This window comes from Argopecten irradians, chromosome 9 (assembly GCF_041381155.1).
Source record: "Argopecten irradians isolate NY chromosome 9, Ai_NY, whole genome shotgun sequence".
NCBI classification, from domain to species: domain Eukaryota; kingdom Metazoa; phylum Mollusca; class Bivalvia; order Pectinida; family Pectinidae; genus Argopecten; species Argopecten irradians.
Window position 1 is genome coordinate 25,054,990 of NC_091142.1, and position 21,043 is coordinate 25,076,032.

The 21,043-nt window shown below is 37.2% G+C and overlaps 1 protein-coding gene across 1 annotated transcript in view; it reads right to left on the reverse strand.

The window, feature by feature from the left end:
• Positions 1-20,814, reverse strand: part of LOC138331862 (inactive peptidyl-prolyl cis-trans isomerase FKBP6-like) — a 32,157-nt gene extending 11,343 nt beyond the window's left edge. Inside the window, exons 1-8 of the mRNA XM_069279688.1 lie at positions 20,671-20,814; positions 11,428-11,536; positions 10,899-11,120; positions 9,994-10,083; positions 7,288-7,419; positions 5,594-5,664; positions 4,129-4,188; positions 2,871-2,930 (exon numbers count right to left, since the gene is read on the reverse strand). Of these exons, the coding sequence (XP_069135789.1) occupies positions 2,871-2,930; positions 4,129-4,188; positions 5,594-5,664; positions 7,288-7,419; positions 9,994-10,083; positions 10,899-11,120; positions 11,428-11,536; positions 20,671-20,694 (768 nt within the window). The 5' untranslated portion in view covers positions 20,695-20,814. The remainder of the gene's footprint in view (positions 1-2,870; positions 2,931-4,128; positions 4,189-5,593; positions 5,665-7,287; positions 7,420-9,993; positions 10,084-10,898; positions 11,121-11,427; positions 11,537-20,670) is intronic.
• Between the last annotated feature and the right edge of the window lie 229 nt (positions 20,815-21,043).

Below are 21,043 nucleotides of genomic sequence, written 5' to 3' on the forward strand. Positions count from 1 at the left end.
CCCTAATTTTACCTTTCTATAATGGTGATATACAGCCCCCTAATTTTACCTTTCTATAATGGTGATATACAGCCCCCTAATTTTACCTTTCTATAATGGTGACCTACAGTCCCCTAATTTTACTTTTCTATAATGGTGATATATAGTCCCCTAATTTTACTTTTCTATCATGGTGATATACAGTACCCTAATTTTACCTTTCTATAATGGTGATATACAGCCCCCTAATTTTACCTTTCTATAATGGTGATATACAGCCCCCTAATTTTACCTTTCTATAATGGTGACCTACAGTCCCCTAATTTTACCTTTCTATAATGGTGATATACAGTCCCCTAATTTTACCTTTCTATAATGACGATATACAGTCCCCTAATTTTACTTTTCTATCATGGTGATATACAGTACCCTAATTTTACCTTTCTATAATGGTGATATATAATATAATAAGTTTTATTTCATAAGATACTGATATAGACTTACAGCTATTTGTGTGTGTCCCAGGTCTAAACGTATATATACTATCAGTTATCAGTGCCATGCGATAGCTGGCCAGGTCTGTACATAATAGTCTGGGTTATAGGTATAGGTTTCTCGTTGTTGTGTAATGGTATGTGGTGTCTGAACATCTTATATGTAATGCTAATTGTGAAACTGGTCAGTATTAATTGGTTCAGCGTGTTACTTATGTTATGCAGTAGCTATCCATGTACATTTTTGTATCAGATGTTTCAGGTGTTGGATATCATGGCCAAATACTGATTCTCATGCTCTCGTTGTTATGTAGAAGAGAGAGGGAGAAACATAGAGGGGCACACACCTTGTGTGTGGTCCCATTTTGGGCCACATAAGATTTCACGGCTTGATTGTTAAGACGGCATTACGTCAGCACAAGCATTTTTTTTCTTTTCATTAACTCCATTTTTATATAGCACAAGTTTGAACAGTACTAGTTCAGGTTAATCATTTTTTTTTTAATCCTTTTTGGATTTATGAACTAAATGAAATTTCTATGCTAATGAACTCTATCATCCTTTATTTTACAAAATCATGATATTTAAACATTCTTAAAAATTACTATTAGTCTAAGATATTTGAAATACAATACAACAAAATTCTGTTTTACATATGTTGTTACTCTGAGCAAATGTACAATTACTTTTTTATAGCATTTTCATTTTTACTGGTTGGTTAATACTTAAATATCATTCACAATACATTTGTAACCATGCACTTGGTAATTTCTATATATTGGTCATTTTATAATTGATTTATCACCTAACGTTTAACAGATACACAAAACACTGTGCCCAGGTCAAATTATTCAATTAATTATATTGCATCATGTACATTTATAACTGATAACTAACAAGAAACATATTATGTTCTAATATAGCTACACACTGTAATATAAATACCAATGATTAATTAGAGAATATTTTTCCACTTTATTAATAGTACAGATTTTCTTAAAGCAGTGTAACAATTTATTGCTAAATTTTTATATACTCTGTGACTTATCCATGGTATGCTGTTGTACTATAATTTTTCATATGGAAGTTCTTTTAACATTTTATATTGTGACATTAATACATTTGATATTCATATTCACTTAAACATAATGTAAAATATACAATGTAAAATATACAAACACATTAACTTACAAAATAATTTGGGGAATGCCCAATGCAGTTTTATGCTGGGTTCACATAAGTTGAAATATGTTCCTCTTGCTTTATTTACACAACTTTGCTACATTTATTACTTGCACAACAACAAAGAACTTCCTGTGAATTGTATCATTACATTAATTGTTTACCAGTCTTAGTCTAATTAAAGACGAGGCATCATGCTAGTGTTTTAAAACGATATGATGTTGACCTAGCGCTATTCATTTGCTTTCATTTTCATTTTTATTTTAATAACAGCATAATTATCATGAATATGTCGAAGTCCTGTAATTGTTTTTGTATTTTGCTTACACAAACTCTAGCTACAAATATAGAATCAGTTCTTGTATGTTCTTCAAGTTGATTTACATTGTACATCATTTATAATTATTAAGTACATAATCTATAATTATCAAGCTTTATATAAATTCATATGATAATGTTTAAGTCTTGTATCAATTTAGATTGTATTTCGGAAACATAGCGGAATATAATAAGTTTTATTTTAAATTTATTATTATTATTTCAAATTAAAACTAATTTTAGATAATTATTAACAAGGGGACGTAATATAATATAATAAGTTTTATTTCATAAGATACTGATATAGACTTACAGCTATTCGTGTGTGTCCCAGGTCTAAACGTATATATACTATCAGTTATCAGTGCCATGCGATAGCTGGCCAGGTCTGTACATAATAGTCTGGGTTATAGGTATAGGTTTCTCGTTGTTGTGTAATGGTATGTGGTGTCTGAACATCTTATATGTAATGCTAATTGTGAAACTGGTCAGTATTAATTGGTTCAGCGTGTTACTTATGTTATGCAGTAGCTATCCATGTACATTTTTGTATCAGATGTTTCAGGTGTTGGATATCATGGCCAAATACTGATTCTCATGCTCTCGTTGTTATGTAGAAGAGAGAGGGAGAAACATAGAGGAGCACACACCTTGTGTGTGGCCCCATTTTGGGCTCCTGATATAATGTACAATGTATATTGCATGCATATTGTAAAATGCACCAAGAATATAAAACGTCCACACAATATTGGTCTCCTTCATCATTGAACTACAACAAAGACACCATGCCGGCCAATTACATTAACAACGCCAGCATCACCAGAAACAACTCGACATTTGTATATCAACAAGCATTTAAAGTCATTTTATTATAGATATACAGTCCTCTAATTTTACCTTTCTATAATGACGATATGCATTTGGATATTTTTCTTCATCATAGAGTTGTTTTCCATGCTGCAATATTGAATATTAAAAGTTTGAGTAATCATCATTTAAAATATTAATTAGACATTTAATGAAGTTTAGTTAAATACTTTCTCTATTACATTTTGGCCTTATTTATAAATAAAATCTTAAAAATTGTATAATTTTTAAAATAAAATGAATCTACATGCAAAATAATTAGTCACTGAAAAGATTAACTTTACCCTGTAACATAACTCGACTGATCAGTTTGAATTGCATTTTGATTTCATACTGGTGAAGATCAAATGTCTGGATATTTGATTTGTACATTTCTGTATTAGTTCTTAGATTGGTACATAAAATGAACACATACAATGATTTCTTTATGATAGAATTAATTTTGCTGATAAACAAGTGTACACCGTTACTTATAGTGGTATATTCTTATCATAGTGCCTTGCACATACCATAATTGCACTAATTCTGGACTAGTACAGCACTAGAATAGCTATGGAATTTTTATTATGTATTTATATGTATAACATGAGATGTAGTGGTTGTGAAATTAAAGATTGCGTTTAAAAGTCCCCATCAGAGAGCTAGAATTCGAGTGTGCTAATTTAAGTACACATACAGTAACTTGTCAGTCTTAAGGTAATATATATTCAATTACATGAATTTTGTATTATATCAGATACCATTTTTCACTCAATAAGCCCCAATGCCCCTATAAGTGCCCCTCTCCCTTTTTGAGGTCTTGATTTCAAGGCATAAAGACCAAAACTACACAAAACTGTATAGATTTGCAATAATTTCATCTTTCATCTAATTAGCACCTTTTCATTTTTTTAATGTTTTAAACGCCCTGGGCACTTATTGGGTCAAATACGGTCCATATAAATGTACTGTAAAATTATTATATTTCATGGGGTTATTTTCATGACTATTTCTTTTCTTGGACTAAAATCAAAAGTCTAAGATTAAATCCCCACAAAACAGAAATATACAATTTTATAAGGTGATATGACCTAAATTCCAGATTGTATTTTCCAAGTTTTCAACTAAGGTCTTTTCCACAAGTGACAACAAAAAGTAAAATTTCGTAATTGTGAACATTGTGGCCAGCAAAAATATAAAATGATTTCATAGTTATTTTTATCATTAATCAATTTAAGATGTATTAAGATGTAATTTGAATTATTGTGGAATATTAAATTGTTCCTACAACTGATACAGTGATAATTACCTGCTTTTCTTCGTTGTAAACTTTCCTTAGCTGCTCAAATTTCAAATTTCGCTTTTCCTCCTGAGTTAAATGGAGAAAAAAAAATGTTTCCCATTCAAAATTTTTCCTTCAGTTATCTCTTTCAGTTATCATGGTTAAATCCAGTTAATTCCGTCTCTAAAACAGAATGTGTATAATATGCTATTCAAGGAAACTAACCTCCTTTTATGCTATTCAAGGAAACTAACCTCCTTTAATGAGCTTGTATTGTTCACTAAAATAAATTGCTGATTCTTCTCTGGCTCTGATTTCTCGAAACAAAAGTACAGACTTAAGTCAAAACTTAAATTTTTCTCCTTATGTAATTATGTTGATAAAATTGACTTAAGTTTGTTTCGAGAAATCGGGGCCAGATTACCTATCAAGCATTTGAAGATGGTTCTGATTTGGACAGAAAAGTTATAGTAACCGAATACTTAATTAGATAATTGGCAGTACTGTATATTATGAAATTGTCGTAGTGTTGAAATGTTCATTGTTTTCCTGGTAGCTATAATGGAACAATGAATATAAAGACAATGAATGATGTTTTATCATGCAACTGTCCCACATACTGACCGATAACTACTGCCGGATAAACTTGTGCTTTATCCGTCAATACGATATGCTTTATCCGTCAATACGATATGCTTTATCCGTCAATACGATATGCTTTATCCGTCAATACGATCACGTGAATTTGTTCCATATCTGACGGCACTTTTTCTAACTTGACCCAGAACTTGAACCTTCCGGTGAATGAAACGTCATTCAGTCCCGCTAAAACGTGACGTCACATTCACCGAAATGACGTCATTTTTACGATATCGAAAATCTCGTATGGCGGTGTCGTCTTTTTCTTGGCTCATGACAAAGGTATGTATTGTTAAGTAATTATTTAATGGGTATTTATTGTTATTTGAGTATTTTCATTTCCTTTCAGTGATATATCACACTGACTAGAATTACGGTGACTGTTTGTGAATGCGCTTATTTATTTCCCACGGCAGTAAAAAGGAGTGCACTCTCATTCGGTTAAGTGAATGAATCTTTACCTCCGCATCAAAGAATTGTCTCGCTTTGAGCAAAACAAAGTAAGGAACTGTCAATTTGCTTTCGTTTTGAATGCCATAATGGTTGCAGGATAAACAGAATACACGGTTAGTATCTTACAATACAAGGTTTATTTCGGTGCTCGACACGGAAAGCCGAGATGACTAGGCAGAGCCTCGTCATCTCGGCTTTCCTAAGTCTCGCACCAAAATAAACCTTGTATTGTAAGATACTAACCGTGTATTCTCTATTTATAATACATCCTTATCATCGTTGTTCCATAGGTTAACCACGAATATTTTTATCTATGAAATAAACGCTACAAACCACAAAAGTAAGAACCCACAAATAATTTATGTAATACAGTGGATGAGAGACAACATAGTTATCTCACCTCTGTTAGGAAGTTGTACTCGTCCAGTCCAGCATGCTCAACAAAATATATCAGCTCCACTTCATACATCACTATAATTAAAACACACTAATAATTACAATATTTCTTATTTGATAATCATTATTAGAATATCGTGGCAAAATAAATTTCAAATTTTCTGAATTTGAAAAATCATCAGCCCTTTGTTTTCTTTTTTTTTTTTTTTTTTTATCTAGAAGCATCTGATATATACCGGTAAGCGTTTCTGTAGTAGAACACAACTTAATCTTGTCAAGTCACTTAACTGCATGTACTGCTTGGAGTATCAGTGCCCAGTTTCATCAACAGTCCTTAACTTTAAGGAACTCCTTAACTTAAAATACTCCATTAGAAAGCATTTATTTACATTGAATAATAGCTTCTCTGCGGAGAATTTTAGGTTTAGGAGTGCTATGTATAGGAATGCTATATATATAGGAATGCTATGAAACTGGGCCGATTTTTTTCCAAGACTTTACAAGGTATGATTGTATTATTTTAACATAATTTACTGTTATGGAATACATATCTCATTTGAAGCCTACAAAGGAGATTAAAGATCAAGCTTATATTAATAACACTTTTAACAATTAACATTGCAAGTTAGGCAATGTAAAAGACTGGAATTTAGCTTTATATAGAACGAATATACGTATCCGGCCTACAATATCTTTCGGCCCGGTGTAGCATGGTATTTTGAATCATGGTATATTGACCCCAGGGTCAAAATACCATTATGGTGAAATGACCCCGGGGTCAAAATACCATTATGGTGAAATGACCCCTCCCCCATGGTAAAATGACTCCCCCTTCTAAAAAATACTATAACACTTGTTAACATGATATTTTCTTCTCATTTATGATAAACTTCAAATTGGGATTAAGTTAGACCTATGGCTAGTATGTGGAAGGCATTTTTTTTATTTTGTTTTGGGAAGGGGGGGCGGGGGGTCAAAATACCATGGCCATGGTGGAATGACCCCCCAATTATGTCTTTTAAATTCACATTTAACTGCTTTAAAATACAATAAAATATTATGATTTTAATGAATATTACATGTTATTTGCAAAAAAACGGTACGAAATGGTGCCTATGTGTCCTAGTGGAGCAGTGCCTCAGAAAATCACTCGGGCAAGCTTTTCTATACTTTTTTGTAGGGATCCAATAGTTTTCTTTATAAATATATATTTATATGTTATTTTTATCCAAAACAAACATAACAACAATTCTTAATATTTACTGTACCGCTTACAAGACATCAAGACCACAATTTGTAGACTTGCCGTATAATTTTCCTTCGAAAAGACCTTCATATTTATATGTGCAAAAAAATAATGTCTCACTGTGAATTTGATATCTTATATGGTGCAGTTTTGTAGGTAAGTAGACTTGCCGTATAATTTTCCTTCGAAAAGACCTTCATATTTATATGTGCAAAAAAATAATGTCTCACTGTGAATTTGATATCTTATATGGTGCAGTTTTGTAGGTAAGTGATATAAAACAAGTATGTTACAAAATGCATAAAATTGTTTGAATAATCATTACTTTGCTCCATTAGCAGTAATAGTCACCAATTGTAGCTCTAATGGCGACACCACTACCTGTCAAAAGTCTTTTGAGCTACAACATTGCAGCTAAGCCTTATATAGTCATAGTGCATTTGTCTTTTTACCTGTAGCTTCTGGAGGTATACGAGGAGCACAGCCAAGTTTTCCAAAGGCATATTCATGGTTGATAATGAACCTAGACAATTCTCCTTTCTTCATTGTTGAAACACCTATCTCTAATCCTTCTACTAGTTGGCCTGTAAATATACAAATACGGGATACTGACAGGATTTAGAGATAATCAGCTGTGTTAATGATCAAAATGTTTTTACATATCAAAATTGTTTGTTTGTTTGAGTTTTACGGCACATCGACAACTAAGGTCATAAGAGGACTGATTACAATGTATATATTGTATCACATGCAACAATATTGGGCATTCTGCAGTGGTGCAGGAACAAATTCACCAACAAGAGGCCCAGAGGGCCTGTATCGCTCACCTGGTTTGTAATGCCAAGTAATGTTCTAAATACAGGTTCATTGTTTCTTTTCTGAAGGAATTCGAATATTTACCTCTAATTCACCTACTGGGCCCTACCCATCCTGCCCCCGGGGGGTCAGAGCCAACATTTATAGAAGTTCTGTTTCCCTTCCCCCATGGATGTTTGTGGCCAAATTTGGTCACAATCCATGCAGAACTCTAGGACAAGTAGCGATTTATAGGATTTACCTCTATTTCCCCTATTGGGCTCCACCCCTCCTGCCCCCGGGGGGTCAGAGCCAACATTTATAGAAGTTCTGTTCCCCTTCCCCCAAGGATGTTTGTGGCCAAATTTGGTCACAATCCATGCAGAACTCTAGGACAAGTAGCGATTTATAGGATTTACATCTATTTCCCCTATTGGGCCCCGCCCCTCCTGCCCCCAGGGGTTCAGAGCCAAACTTTATACAAGTTCTGTTCCCCTTCCCCCAAGGATGTTTGTGGCCAAATTTGGTTACAATCCATGCAGAACTCTAGGACAAGTAGCGATTTATAGGATTTACCTCTATTTCCCCTATTGGGCCCCGCCCCTCCTGCCCCCGGGGGGTCAGAGCCAAACTTTATACAAGTTCTGTTCCCCTTCCCCCAAGGATGTTTGTGGCCAAATTTGGTTACAATCCATGCAGAACTCTAGGACAAGTAGCGATTTATAGGATTTACCTCTATTTCCCCTATTGGGCCCCGCCCCTCCTGCCCTCGGGGGGTCAGAGCCTAACTTTATACAATTTCTGTTCCCCTACCCCCAAGGGTGTTTGTGGCCAAATTTTGTTACAATCTATGCAGAACTCTAGGACAAGTAGCGATTTATAGGATTTACCTCTATTTCCCCTATTGGGCCCCGCCCCTCCTGCTCCCGGGGGGGTCAGAGCCAAACTTTATACAAGTTCTGTTCCCCTTCCCCCAAGGATGTTTGTGGCCAAATTTGGTTACAATCCATGCAGAACTCTATGACTAGTAGCGATTTAAAGGAAATGTTGACGGACGGACGCCGGACGCCGGACGCCAGACGCCGGACGACGGACGCCGCGCCATGACATAAGCTCACCGGCCCTTCGGGCCAGGTGAGCTAAAAATATACATAATGAAATCAATTTAAATTTGTAATAATTATTTTATTGTGGATAAAAACTATACATGCAGGTAAAATATTGGCATCTTACTAAGTTTGAGGGATCACTGATAAATAAATATTGTACCTAGAGAACCTGGACTGTTGTCTTTTGAGAGATCACCGATAAATGAATATTGAACCTGGACTGTTGTCTTTAAAATAGAGATGTGCAACATGACAAGAATTTATTTAACTTTTATGGCTTTGCTAATAAAGCAAAGAAAATTTCAGAAATCTAAAGGTTAGGTAGAACGGAGCAGATTGTGACATCAAAGCCATAGAAGGTAGAGTGTTAAAAGTGGTAGGCTTCCATGTATGGCGGAACATGCATTGTTAACATATATGTGTAATGCAATTACATATTTGACCCATTCATCCCTGCCCATCCCAAAACACCTAACTCCCCAAAGCCCCCTCTCCATCTTCAATTTTTGGACTCCTTTATTCACAATTTCAGATCCTCTCCTGTTATAATCAGGAGGCATTAAAAGCATTTCATAAAAGCTTAGCAGTTGGATAATCCAAGCTTGTTTGCACATAATTTGATACAATAAGCATTCATGTTTCCATAAGCATTTGGGGTGTAACAATACATTGAACTATCAATATATTTTGGTTGTATGCCTCTCAACTATTCCATCTTAGCATATTACAGAGTTAGCTCCCTTGCAAGTGGGTATAAATTGTGATCCCAATGTCTTTATTTTGTGAGCATGATTCACATCATGTTCCCTGGAACTCAGAAAGGTATGACTTTACTCTTGAAAACACATGACGTCATTAGCAATACAAGGGCAGATAACTTTGTAAGATGCAAATACGGAAAACATAATTCAATTTAATTTTGAAAACAAATAGAATTAAGAAAATTAAAACAAAAAAATGATTGTATACTAAAGTTCCAAACCCTGACAGATATTACCCCCAAACATTTCCTGTTATACAATACCATGTAGTTTCTTTATTTTATCTCTGAAAAAAAATTTATTTGTGGCTTACTTCATGTAATAATTTTGTTAAATGTCTGAATTCTGGTATTTAAAAGCACACTTTAACTTTCTCAAATTTCCAACCACACCAATCACTAATTGGATCCAATGTGGTAATTGGTGTATCATTTTTATAACAGTGTAATTGAAGAGAAAACCAAGCCATTGTTAGGATACATATGCATTTTACCTTTTCCTATCTGTTTTTTAACAGGAGCATTCCGTAGGCGTGAAGAATCAAACGGTTCATCAGCATACTCCAGAAATCCATTGTAGTGGACTACAAAACAAACAAGATTTCCTGAATCAATATGTTTGTTAAAGGGTTCTAAAATTATTGTATGTTTATAATCTTTGGCCATCAATAAGGATTTTCTAAATTCTCTTGTTGTTTTTAAGAACCTTTCAATTCTTGTTTTGGAAAATTAGTGGGCTTTTAAAACATTCATTAAGTATCAACAATCAATGCCATGATAAAAATACTATTACAAGTCATAGGCTCCATGTGTAGGGTAAAGGTCCCTTCACACAATAGACCAAAGATGAACTACATTGTTTCATAAAGCAAATAATATGATTATAGATAGTATGAACTAGCTCATTCATCTATAAGATAAACCTTCAGACAGGAAGATAAACCACATCATAAACACTGATCTACATATTAGCAAATTAACAAATGAAAGAAAATGAATGCAAAGAGTATCAAAATGCGTCTTCTGGACAGAAGAACATACAGAAGACAAAATTTACGATTACATATATGAATCAGAATTATTATAAAACAAAAAGATGACTGATCAATATTACTAGTCAGAGAGAATTTGTGAAGATTCATTAATGCAGGAATATTACAAGAGTAACTGGCATGGCCAGTATTTTATTTTAACACATTTTAATAATGAGAACTCATTTGCATAGTACATCAGCATCACCTGTCTGCCTCTTTGTTGTCCATTTTGACTGCAGTGGTCGGAGTGTTGTTTATATAATGAATGTTGGTTTACCGTTTTCGTACCCTAATCAGTGCCCCTTCATTTTAACCTGGGAGCTAATTACGATGATACCGTATATCAATTTGTATCTAATACTCACTTGTGACAATAGATCCTGCAGGGATTACATTGCCAGTTCCGTGTGTTAGGATCTTCTTAACAACACCACCATCTTCAATCAGCTTCTCCATTTTCTTTGCCATTTTTTCAAAAGGATTTGTTCCATCCTCTTCATCTGTATCCTCCTCATCCTCGTCGGGAATATAACAATTCTTCAGCACATCGTTGGGCTCAAAGAAGGCATTGCTGGTAAGGTTTTCATCTAAAAACACATTTCATAGCACATTTGTAATAATTGTAATTGAAAGTAAATTGCTGACTTACAAAAGCAGATGAAAACTAAGTGTTGTAAGATATAGTAAAGGTTTGATTATTCAGATCAAGCTATCTGCTGCTCATTCGCAAAGGCAGTTTTTCAAGAAGAAAATTGGCAGGCATATATGGATTTTTAGTTTGCAATGTCTCTCTTTGACCCTAACATATGTGTGAATAGGCAAACAGAGATTTGCATTAGGAATGAACAACACAAAATATTTTTGAAATCTGCAAATAAGTAGATAGTTTTAAACCTGGAGCCATGTAGTCCTCTTTCAGCTCAAAACTCTGGCCCTCACTCAACGGATCCCGTAGTTCATTTAAGTTAAGAGGCTCCCGCAGGGGTACAGAAACATCTTCTTGCTAAAAAGAAGAAAATATTTATAATGTAATTCATGTAATTATTTTGACAGGGTTTTTGACATGGGTTTGTTTCCCAGGGTGTTATTGGTGTCTTAAATTACAGAATTTGTATATCAAAAATAAGAAAATTCATGATTTTGTGCAAAACCAAACAAGAGGCCCAGAGGGCCTGTATCGCTCACCTGGTTTGTAATGCCAAGTAAATGTTCTGAATACAGGTTCATTGTTTCTTTTCTGAAGGAATTTTAATATTAACCTCTAAACCCCCTATTGGGTCCCACCCCTCCTGCCCCCAGGGGGTCAGAGCCAAAATTTATACAAGTTCTGTTCCCCTTCCCCCAAGGATGTTTGTGGCCAAATTTGGTCACAATCCAAGCAAAACTCTAGGACAAGTAGTGATTTATAGGATTTACCTATATTTCCCCTATTGGGCCCCGCCCCTCCTGCCCCCGGGGGAACGAGACCAAAATTCATACAAGTTCTGTTCCCCTTCCCCAAAGGATGTTTGTGGCCAAATTTGGTTACATTCCATTCAGAACTCTATGACTAGTAGCGATTTAAAGGATTTACCTCTATTACCCCTTTTGGCCCCCCCCCCCCTCCTGCCCCCGGGGGACCAGAGCCAAAATTTTTACACGTTCTGTTCCCCTTCCCCCAAGGATGTTTGTGGCCAAATTTGGTTACATTCCATTCAGAACTCTATGACTAGTAGCGATTTAAAGGATTTACCTCTATTTCCCCTATTGGGCCCCGCCCCTCCTGCCCCTGGGGGATCAGAGCCAAAATTTATACAAGTTCTGTTCCCCTTCCCCAAGGATGTTTGTGGCCAAATTTGGTTACATTCCATTCAGAACTCTATGACAAGTAGCGGTTTAAAGGATTTACCTCTATTTCCCCTATTGGGCCCCGCCCCTCCTGTCCCTGGGGGATCAGAGCCAAAATTTATACAAGTTCTGCTCCCCTTCCCCCAAGGATGTTTGTGGCCAAATGTGGTTACAATTCATGTAGAACTCTTTGACTAGTAGCGATTTAAAGGATTTACCTCTATTTCCCCTATTGGGCCCCGCCCCTCCTGCCCTGGGGGATCAGAGCCAAAATTTATACAAGTTCTGTTCCCCTTCCCCCAAGGATGTTTGTGGCCAAATTTGGTTACAATCCATGCAGAACTCTTTGACTAGTAGCGATTTAAAGGATTTACCTCTATTTCCCCTATTGGGCCCCGCCCCTCCTGCCCTGGGGGATCAGAGCCAAAATTTATACAAGTTCTGTTCCCCTTCCCCCAAGGATGTTTGTGGCCAAATTTGGTTACATTCCATTCAGAACTCTATGACTAGTAGCGATTTAAAGGATTTACCTCTATTACCCCTATTGGGCCCCACCCCTCCTGCCCCCGGAGGACCAGAGCCAAAATTTTTACATCTTCTGTTCCCCTTCCCCAAGGATGTTTGTGGCCAAATTTGGTTACATTCCATTCAGAACTCTATGACTAGTAGCGATTTAAAGGATTTACCTCTATTTCCCCTATTGGGCCCCGCCCCTCCTGCCCCTGGGGGATCAGAGCCAAAATTTATACAAGTTCTGTTCCCCTTCCACCAAGGATGTTTGTGGCCAAATGTGGTTACAATTCATGTAGAACTCTAGGACAAGTAGCGATTTAAAGGATTTACCTCTATTTCCCCTATTGGGCCCCGCCCCTCCTGCCCTGGGGGATCAGAGCCAAAATTTATACAAGTTCTGTTCCCCTTCCCCCAAGGATGTTTGTGGCCAAATTTGGTTACATTCCATTCAGAACTCTATGACTAGTAGCGATTTAAAGGATTTACCTCTATTACCCCTATTGGGCCCCACCCCTCCTGCCCCCGGAGGACCAGAGCCAAAATTTTTACATGTTCTGTTCCCCTTCCCCAAGGATGTTTGTGGCCAAATTTGGTTACATTCCATTCAGAACTCTATGACTAGTAGCGATTTAAAGGATTTACCTCTATTTCCCCTATTGGGCCCCGCCCCTCCTGCCCCTGGGGGATCAGAGCCAAAATTTATACAAGTTCTGTTCCCCTTCCACCAAGGATGTTTGTGGCCAAATGTGGTTACAATTCATGTAGAACTCTAGGACAAGTAGCGATTTAAAGGATTTACCTCTATTTCCCTTATTGGGCCCCGCCCCTTCTGCCCTCGGGGGACCAGAGCCAAAATTTATACAAGTTCTGTTCCCCTTCCCCCAAGGATGTTTGTGGCCAAATTTGGTTACATTCCATTCAGAACTCTATGACAAGTAGCGGTTTAAAGGATTTACCTCTATTTCCCCTCTTGGGCCCCGCCCCTCCTGTCCCTGGGGGATCAGAGCCATAATTTATACAAGTTCTGTTCCCCTTCCCCCAAGGATGTTTGTGGCCAAATGTGGTTACAATCCATGTAGAACTATAAGACAAGTAGGGATTTAAAGGATTTTCCCCTATTGGGCCCCGCCCCTCCTGCCCCCGGGGAGTCAGAGGCAAAATTTATACAAGTTCTGTTCCCCCTTCCCCAAGGATGTTTGTGGTCAAATTTGGTTACAATCCATGCAAAACTCTATGACTAGTAGCGATTTAAAGGAAATGTTGACGGACGGACGACGGACGACGGACGGACGGACGGACGGACGACGGACGCCGCGCCATGACATAAGCTCACCGGCCCTTCAATTCGGGCCAGGTGAGCTAAAAAAACATAACGGTTGTTATTTGTTTGTTTGAGGACAAAACTAAAAAAAAATGTTTTAGTAGGCGCTGATTTTATAGGGTTGGTCGAGTTACAGGAAACACAAATATTTTTTTGTATGGCCCAACTATACATACATGTATATATAATATATAATAGAAGGCGCAGGTATGTTTGGCTAGGCGATTGGGTGCCGTAGATTGCAAGTTCAAGGCCTGGATAGGGCACGAGTCAATAAATTGTCATGCTTTGTTAAATTGTGTTTCTTTGATATTTCACATGAGTATATTAGTTATATATTAAATTATATTACTTAAAAGTAATTTGTATCCTTACATTATAGGATCCAGTGTTATCTGGAATACGATCGTTGATATTACCCATTTCTCTGACTCATACATAGTTATATATATATGACCAGAAAACTGCCTGTCAATGTTTGTGAACTTGTAATGACCTTTACATCTTGCCAGTGAACCCAAAGCTATTTTGATCAGAGATGTTTCTATGGCTACAAAAAGGGGAGCGATTTTGAGTGATTTAGATATAAATCAAAGCCTTTCAATTCACTGTCAGTGGTCTAGTGATTCTATTGTCCGGAATAGCCAACATCAGAATTTGAATGAGATCATGCCTCATTAATGCTAGCTATATAGCTAGCTCCCACAATATATTAAGTACGAAAAAGCTGTCAAAATGAAGTTATCAAACAAACATGTCTTTCAGACAAAAAAATAGGACACATACATGTATATAACAACTAGCCAATTCCTCACAGATAAAATGTCAATGTAACACGAGCTGTTTGAGAACAGCAAAGCTCGCCTTTTGAATTTTGTTGATTTAATTCAGGTCCCTTGTAATTTACCAGTATTATATTAAATATAGCAATGTTATTACAAAACTTGAATTTTCAGCCCATACCATTAAGCCTCTTGAAATTCTAAAAATCCAGCATTTTATTCCATTAATTGATTGTCCACACCCATCACAAAATCAGTTGTGACCGATTACAGTTTTTCAACACTAACACCAAAACCTTAACCTGGCAATTTCGGCCCATTGGGCCTCTTGAAATTCTCAAAATCCAGCAATTGGCTCCTTTAAATGATTATCAACACCCAAAGCAACAATTTTAATCCAAAATGATTGTAGAAGTCAATGTCAGTTGTGACAGATAACAATTTTTTTTCAACACTTACATCAAAACCTTAACCTCCAGGCTATATTCAGCCCATTGGTCCTCTTGAAATTCTATAAATCCAGCATTTGGCTCCTTAAATGATTGTCCACACCCATAGCAACAATTATAATCCACAATGATTGTAGAAATCAATGTCAATTTTGACAGATAACAGTTTTTCAACACTAACACCAAAACCTTAAACTGGAATTTTCAACGCCAACGCCAGGGTGATTCTCCCTCTCTTCGAGAGGCAAGCAAAAAATTGCACAATCATGTATACCTTCTTTATTACCCTTATTATATAATAGTACTTTGGTGTTACATTTAATTGTCAGTATTAAATTTATTTAGGCCAAAAAAAATTATATGCGTGTTTCAGGTTACATGACTGAAAAAAAATAGGGTAGGTCGGTCGGATTTTTTTTTTTTTTTTTTAGTAGAGGTGGGGGAGGGGTCGAGTTGTTTTATTACTACATTACAAAGTAATGTGTCTTTCAGGCTTTAGGCTGGCTAGATGTCTTTATTTCTCATTACCATAATTGAACTTTATCTGGATAAATTTAAAGCCAGCGTAAAAATCTTAATTGAAAACTTCACACACTACATTTTTGTTTTGAAAAAGTGTGATAAAATAGGTAGGGTCGGAGGTAAAAACTAGGGTAGGTAGGGGTACCTGAAACATACATATTATTTTTTTTGGCCTTAACTATGTCAATATTTTATATTTATTTATCAAGTATATCAGATTTTATAAGCACATGTATATAGCTACAAAGGTGTCATGAAAATATTCCATATAATTCGGAGTGTAAGCCACTATAATTTCACTGGAAATCTGGAAAAGGGCGTCATAATTTTTCCATGGCACCATACCAGTAATAAAATTTCCTACATTATTACTCAAATGGGGACAAATTTCAAGGTTTATTTTTTTTGTAAAACCATGACATTTGCAATGAATTTCCTTGATGGCTATGGTAGTCAATGGAGAACACCTAAATTGTTACTTTATAACAAAATTATAGCATGCACAAAAACATATTTATTATTTTTCCGCCAATCTCAATGGACCTCGGTACCCCACGTGTAAATCAGTGATGGACTGATAAAAGTGGATTGAAAAAAGTTGATTAACTCATCTGTCTATAAATAGATTGGGAATTCCCAAATCAGCGCTTCAAATTGTCGGAGTCATTTAAGCGTTTGAATGCGACACGCTATAACGAAGGTGACAATTTAAGCGTCTCTAAAACTATAAATGAAGAAGACCTGACCAAGATGTATGAATACCCGACAAGTAGCCAAGATGTGCATCTTCTTCAATACAAGGTTTGTTTAAGTTAAATATCAAATACACAATCAACTTATTGTGAATATCATAAAATTTAGTAGTCAAAGTGTTGCATTTAAATTCAAACCTATCCATATCTGTGCATTTATTTTGACAAATACAATTGTATAATTCATTTGAACAACTTGGTAGCCCTTGATTCCATCATGTTACAGGCCCAATATCAGGTCTCCAGACTGTTTGGGTATAAAGAAGAAGTTGTTTTAAGATTTTAGCCTATTTGACCCCTGTGACCTTGAATGAAGGTCAAGGTCATTCATTTGAAGAAACTTGATAGCCCTTCATCCAAGCATGCCACAGGCCCAATATCAGGTCCCTAGGCTGTTTGGTTATTAAAATGAAGTCGTTTAAAGATTTTAGCCTTTTTGACCCCCGTGACCTTGAATGAAGGTCAATGTCATTCATTTGAACAAACTTGGTAGCCCTTCATCCAAGCATGCCAAAGGCCCAATATCAGGTCCCTAGGCTATTTGTTCATTTGAACAAACTTGGTAGCCCTTCATCCAAGCATGCCAAAGGCCCAATATCAGGTCCCTAGGCTATTTGTTTATTAAGAAGTAGTCGTTTAAATATTTTAGCCTTTTTGACCCCTGTGACCTTGAATGAAAGTCAAGGTCATTCATTTGAACAAACTTGGTAGCTGTTGATCCCAGCATGCCACAGGCTCAATATCAGGTCCCTAGGCTGTTTGGTTATTAAGGAGTAGTCGTTTAAAGATTTTAGCCTTTTTGACCCTGTGACCTTGAATGAAGGTCAAGGTCATTCATTTGAACAAACTTGGTAGCCCTTCATCCCAGCATGCCACAGGCCCAATATCAGGTCCCTAGGCTGTTTGGTAATTAAAAAGAAGTCGTTAAATGAAGGTCAAGGTCATTCATTTGAACAAACTTAGTAGCCCTCTATCCCAGTATGTCACAGGTCTAATATCAGGTTCCTAGGCCTCTTGGTTATGAAGCAGAAGTCTTCAGATATTTCAGCCTTATTTGACCGCTGTGACCTTGAATGAATGTCAAGGTCATTCATTTGAACAAACTTGGTAGCCCTACATCCCAGCATGTCACAGGCCCAATTTCAGGTCTCTAGGCCTCTTGGTAATATAGAAGAAGTCTGTTGTAGGTTTTCACCTATTTGACCCCTGTGACCTTGAATGAAGGTCAAGGTCATTCATTTGAACAAACTTGGTAGCCCTTCATCCCCGCATGCTATAACTCAAATTTCAGGACTCTAGGTCTCCAAGTTTTGGAGAAGAAGTTGTTTAAACGGAAAAGTTGACGCCGGACGGCCGGACGGCCGGACGACGGACGCTGCTCCATAGCATAAGCTCACTTGCCCTTCAGGCAGATGAGCTAAAAATTATCAACCTTGGACTACATCCTCGGTCGATAATTGTTCTTTGGTCATTGGTCAATAAAAACATGCATCAACCTCATCAAAATGGTATAATTGTATAATAAGGGCGCAGCCCTTCGTGCCCTTGAAGGGCACGAAGTGCGAAGCACTTCTACGGTAACGGATACACGAAAACATAAGAAACAAGAGGCCCAGAGGGCCTGTATCGCTCACCTGGTTTTTTGTTAGTAATTATCACAATACTCTGACAATTAGAAAAATAAGCAAAATTGACTTCAAAAGTTTAATTTTGAATCACAACCATACAATGATGCTATTGATACTAGGGCTGATACAAATATGCTATCCAATACATAGGTTCAGAGACAAAGTAATTTATATGAAAATAGTAGCCTAGTTGACCTTTTTGACCTCGCATCTATTGCCGTTTAAGGCCCCTGGGGTCAGCCCTATCATTTGTACAATTTCAAATCCCAACCCTATTAGGATGCTACCATTGCATTATAAGTGCTCTTCCATTCTTAGTTGCAGAGAAGAAGTCGTTTATATGGAAATAGCCAAATTGACCCCTTTTGACCCCATCTTTCAGGCCCCCGGGGGGTCAGCCCCATCATTTGCAAAATTTTGAATCCAAACCCTATAAGGATGTAACCATTGCATTATGAGCGTAATCCCATGTTAAGTTGCAGAGAAAAAGTCATTTATATGGAAATTGACCATTTTTGACCCCGCCCCTCAGGCCCCCGGGGGTCAGCCCTATCATTTGCTCAATTTGGAATCCCGTGGCTACAAGGATGCTACCATTGCGTTATGGGTGCTATACCATGCTTAGTTGCAGAGAAGAAGTCATTTATATGGAAATAGCCAAAATGACCCCTTTTGACTCCGCCCCTCAGGCCCACGGGGGGTCAGCCCTATCATTTGCAAAATTTTGAATCCCCAGCCTACAAGGATGCTACCAGTGCATTATGGGTGCTATACCATGCTTAGTTGCAGAGAAGAAGTCGTTTATATGGAAATAGCCAAATTGACCCCGCCCCTCAGGGCCCCCGGGGGGTCAGCCCCATCATTTGCACAATTTGGAATCCCCACCCTATAAGGATGCTACCATTGCATAATGAGTGCTATACTATGCTTAGTTGCAGAGAAGAAGTCATTTATATGAAAATAGCCAAATTAACCCCTTCTGACCCCGCCCCTCAGGCCCCCGGGGGGTCAGCCCTATCATTTGCATAATTTTGAATCCCAACCCTATAAGGATGCTACCATTGCATTATGGGTGCTATCTCATGCTTAGTTTCAGAGAAGAAGTCGTTTATATGGAAATAGCCAAATTGACCCCATTTGACCCCGCCCCTCAGGCCCCCCGGGGGTCAGCCCCATCATTTGTACAATTTTGAATCCCCACCCTATAACGATACTACAATTGCATTATGAGTGCTATCTCATGCTTAGTTTCAGAGAAGAAGTCGTTTATATGGAAATAGCCAAATTGACCCCATTTGACCCCGCCCCTCAGGCCCCCCGGGGGTCAGCCCCATCATTTGTACAATTTTGAATCCCCACCCTATAACGATACTAAAATTGCATTATGAGTGCTATCTCATGCTTAGTTTCAGAGAAGAAGTCGTTTATATGGAAATAGCCAAATTGACCCCTTTTGGCCCCGCCCCTCAGGCCCCCGGGGGATCAGCCCCATCATTTGTACAATTTTCAGTTAGTAGCCCATAAGGATGCTACCAGTCAAATTTTGTTGAAATCCGACCAGCAGTTATGGAGAAGAAGTCGATTGTTGACGGACGCCGGACGACGGACGCTGCGGTATCCCATAAGCTCACCTCGGTCCTTTGGACCAGGTGAGCTAAAAACACTAGGCCTATCTTCAAAATTCAATCCTACACACTGACAGCTTCAGTTTGCAGACGCCATTTTGGGGAGGTTGTGCGTTGCGCCGGTACTGCTCTCCCCAGTTAATATATATTTAACTAATGCAAATGCATACCAGGGGTAATTAAACAGTTTTTATTATTTTTTAAATAATAATAATAACACTTTGAAAATTCAAAGCTATAGAATGCAGTCAAAATATCCACAACTCTTTTTTGATAACAATGTTTAGAACAACTTTATCAATTTCCATTTCACAGAAACCTGCATTTGCGTAACAAAATTATCCCAAAAATACAGGACTAGATTTTATTACTCAAATGCAGGACTACCTTGCATATATATATATTATACGGCCGGAGTGTCCTTAACCTGTTCAATGAGATACGTGTAACACAGGCGTCAACTTCTGGTTTTAGAAAATATAATAACGTACCCCTACTATGTTCATAGAGTAGAGTAGGGAATATATTTCTGCTACTAGGCCTATAAACCCGAGTTTTTTTCCCAAAACCAGAAGCAGACGCCCGTGTGTGTAGTGACAATCAGCTAGGCCTTCAAGTAATTAACAGAAGCATATGAATAGAGTATACTAGGAATCGGATATAAACTTCCAAGCACACATGTATGTAGACTACCCCATTTGCAAATTTCAATACTCACTGTATAATACTCGTCCTGGTCCATATCGAAACGACAGCAACAATTTTTCGGATACGCGTGCTCTCTGTAAACTATGTGTTCCCGCGAAACGTCAAGCGTTTATGTGACCAAAGCGTGGAGATTGTAATGAGCTACATGTATACGTACGCTTGGGATCCGGATCTGTCGACGAGTCGTACCCAGAAACGATACTGGCTGGCGACATATTATCGTGAAAAATAGCGATTTTTCTCGATTTTTTTCTAAACGTTGTATCTAAATTTAGATTTTTAGAGTTGTAAATAGGCTTTGGTCCACAACACTTTAAATAAATAAGCTTTAAGTGAATTCATATGATATTTTACAATAAACACAGCCCTTTGAAAAAAGTCGG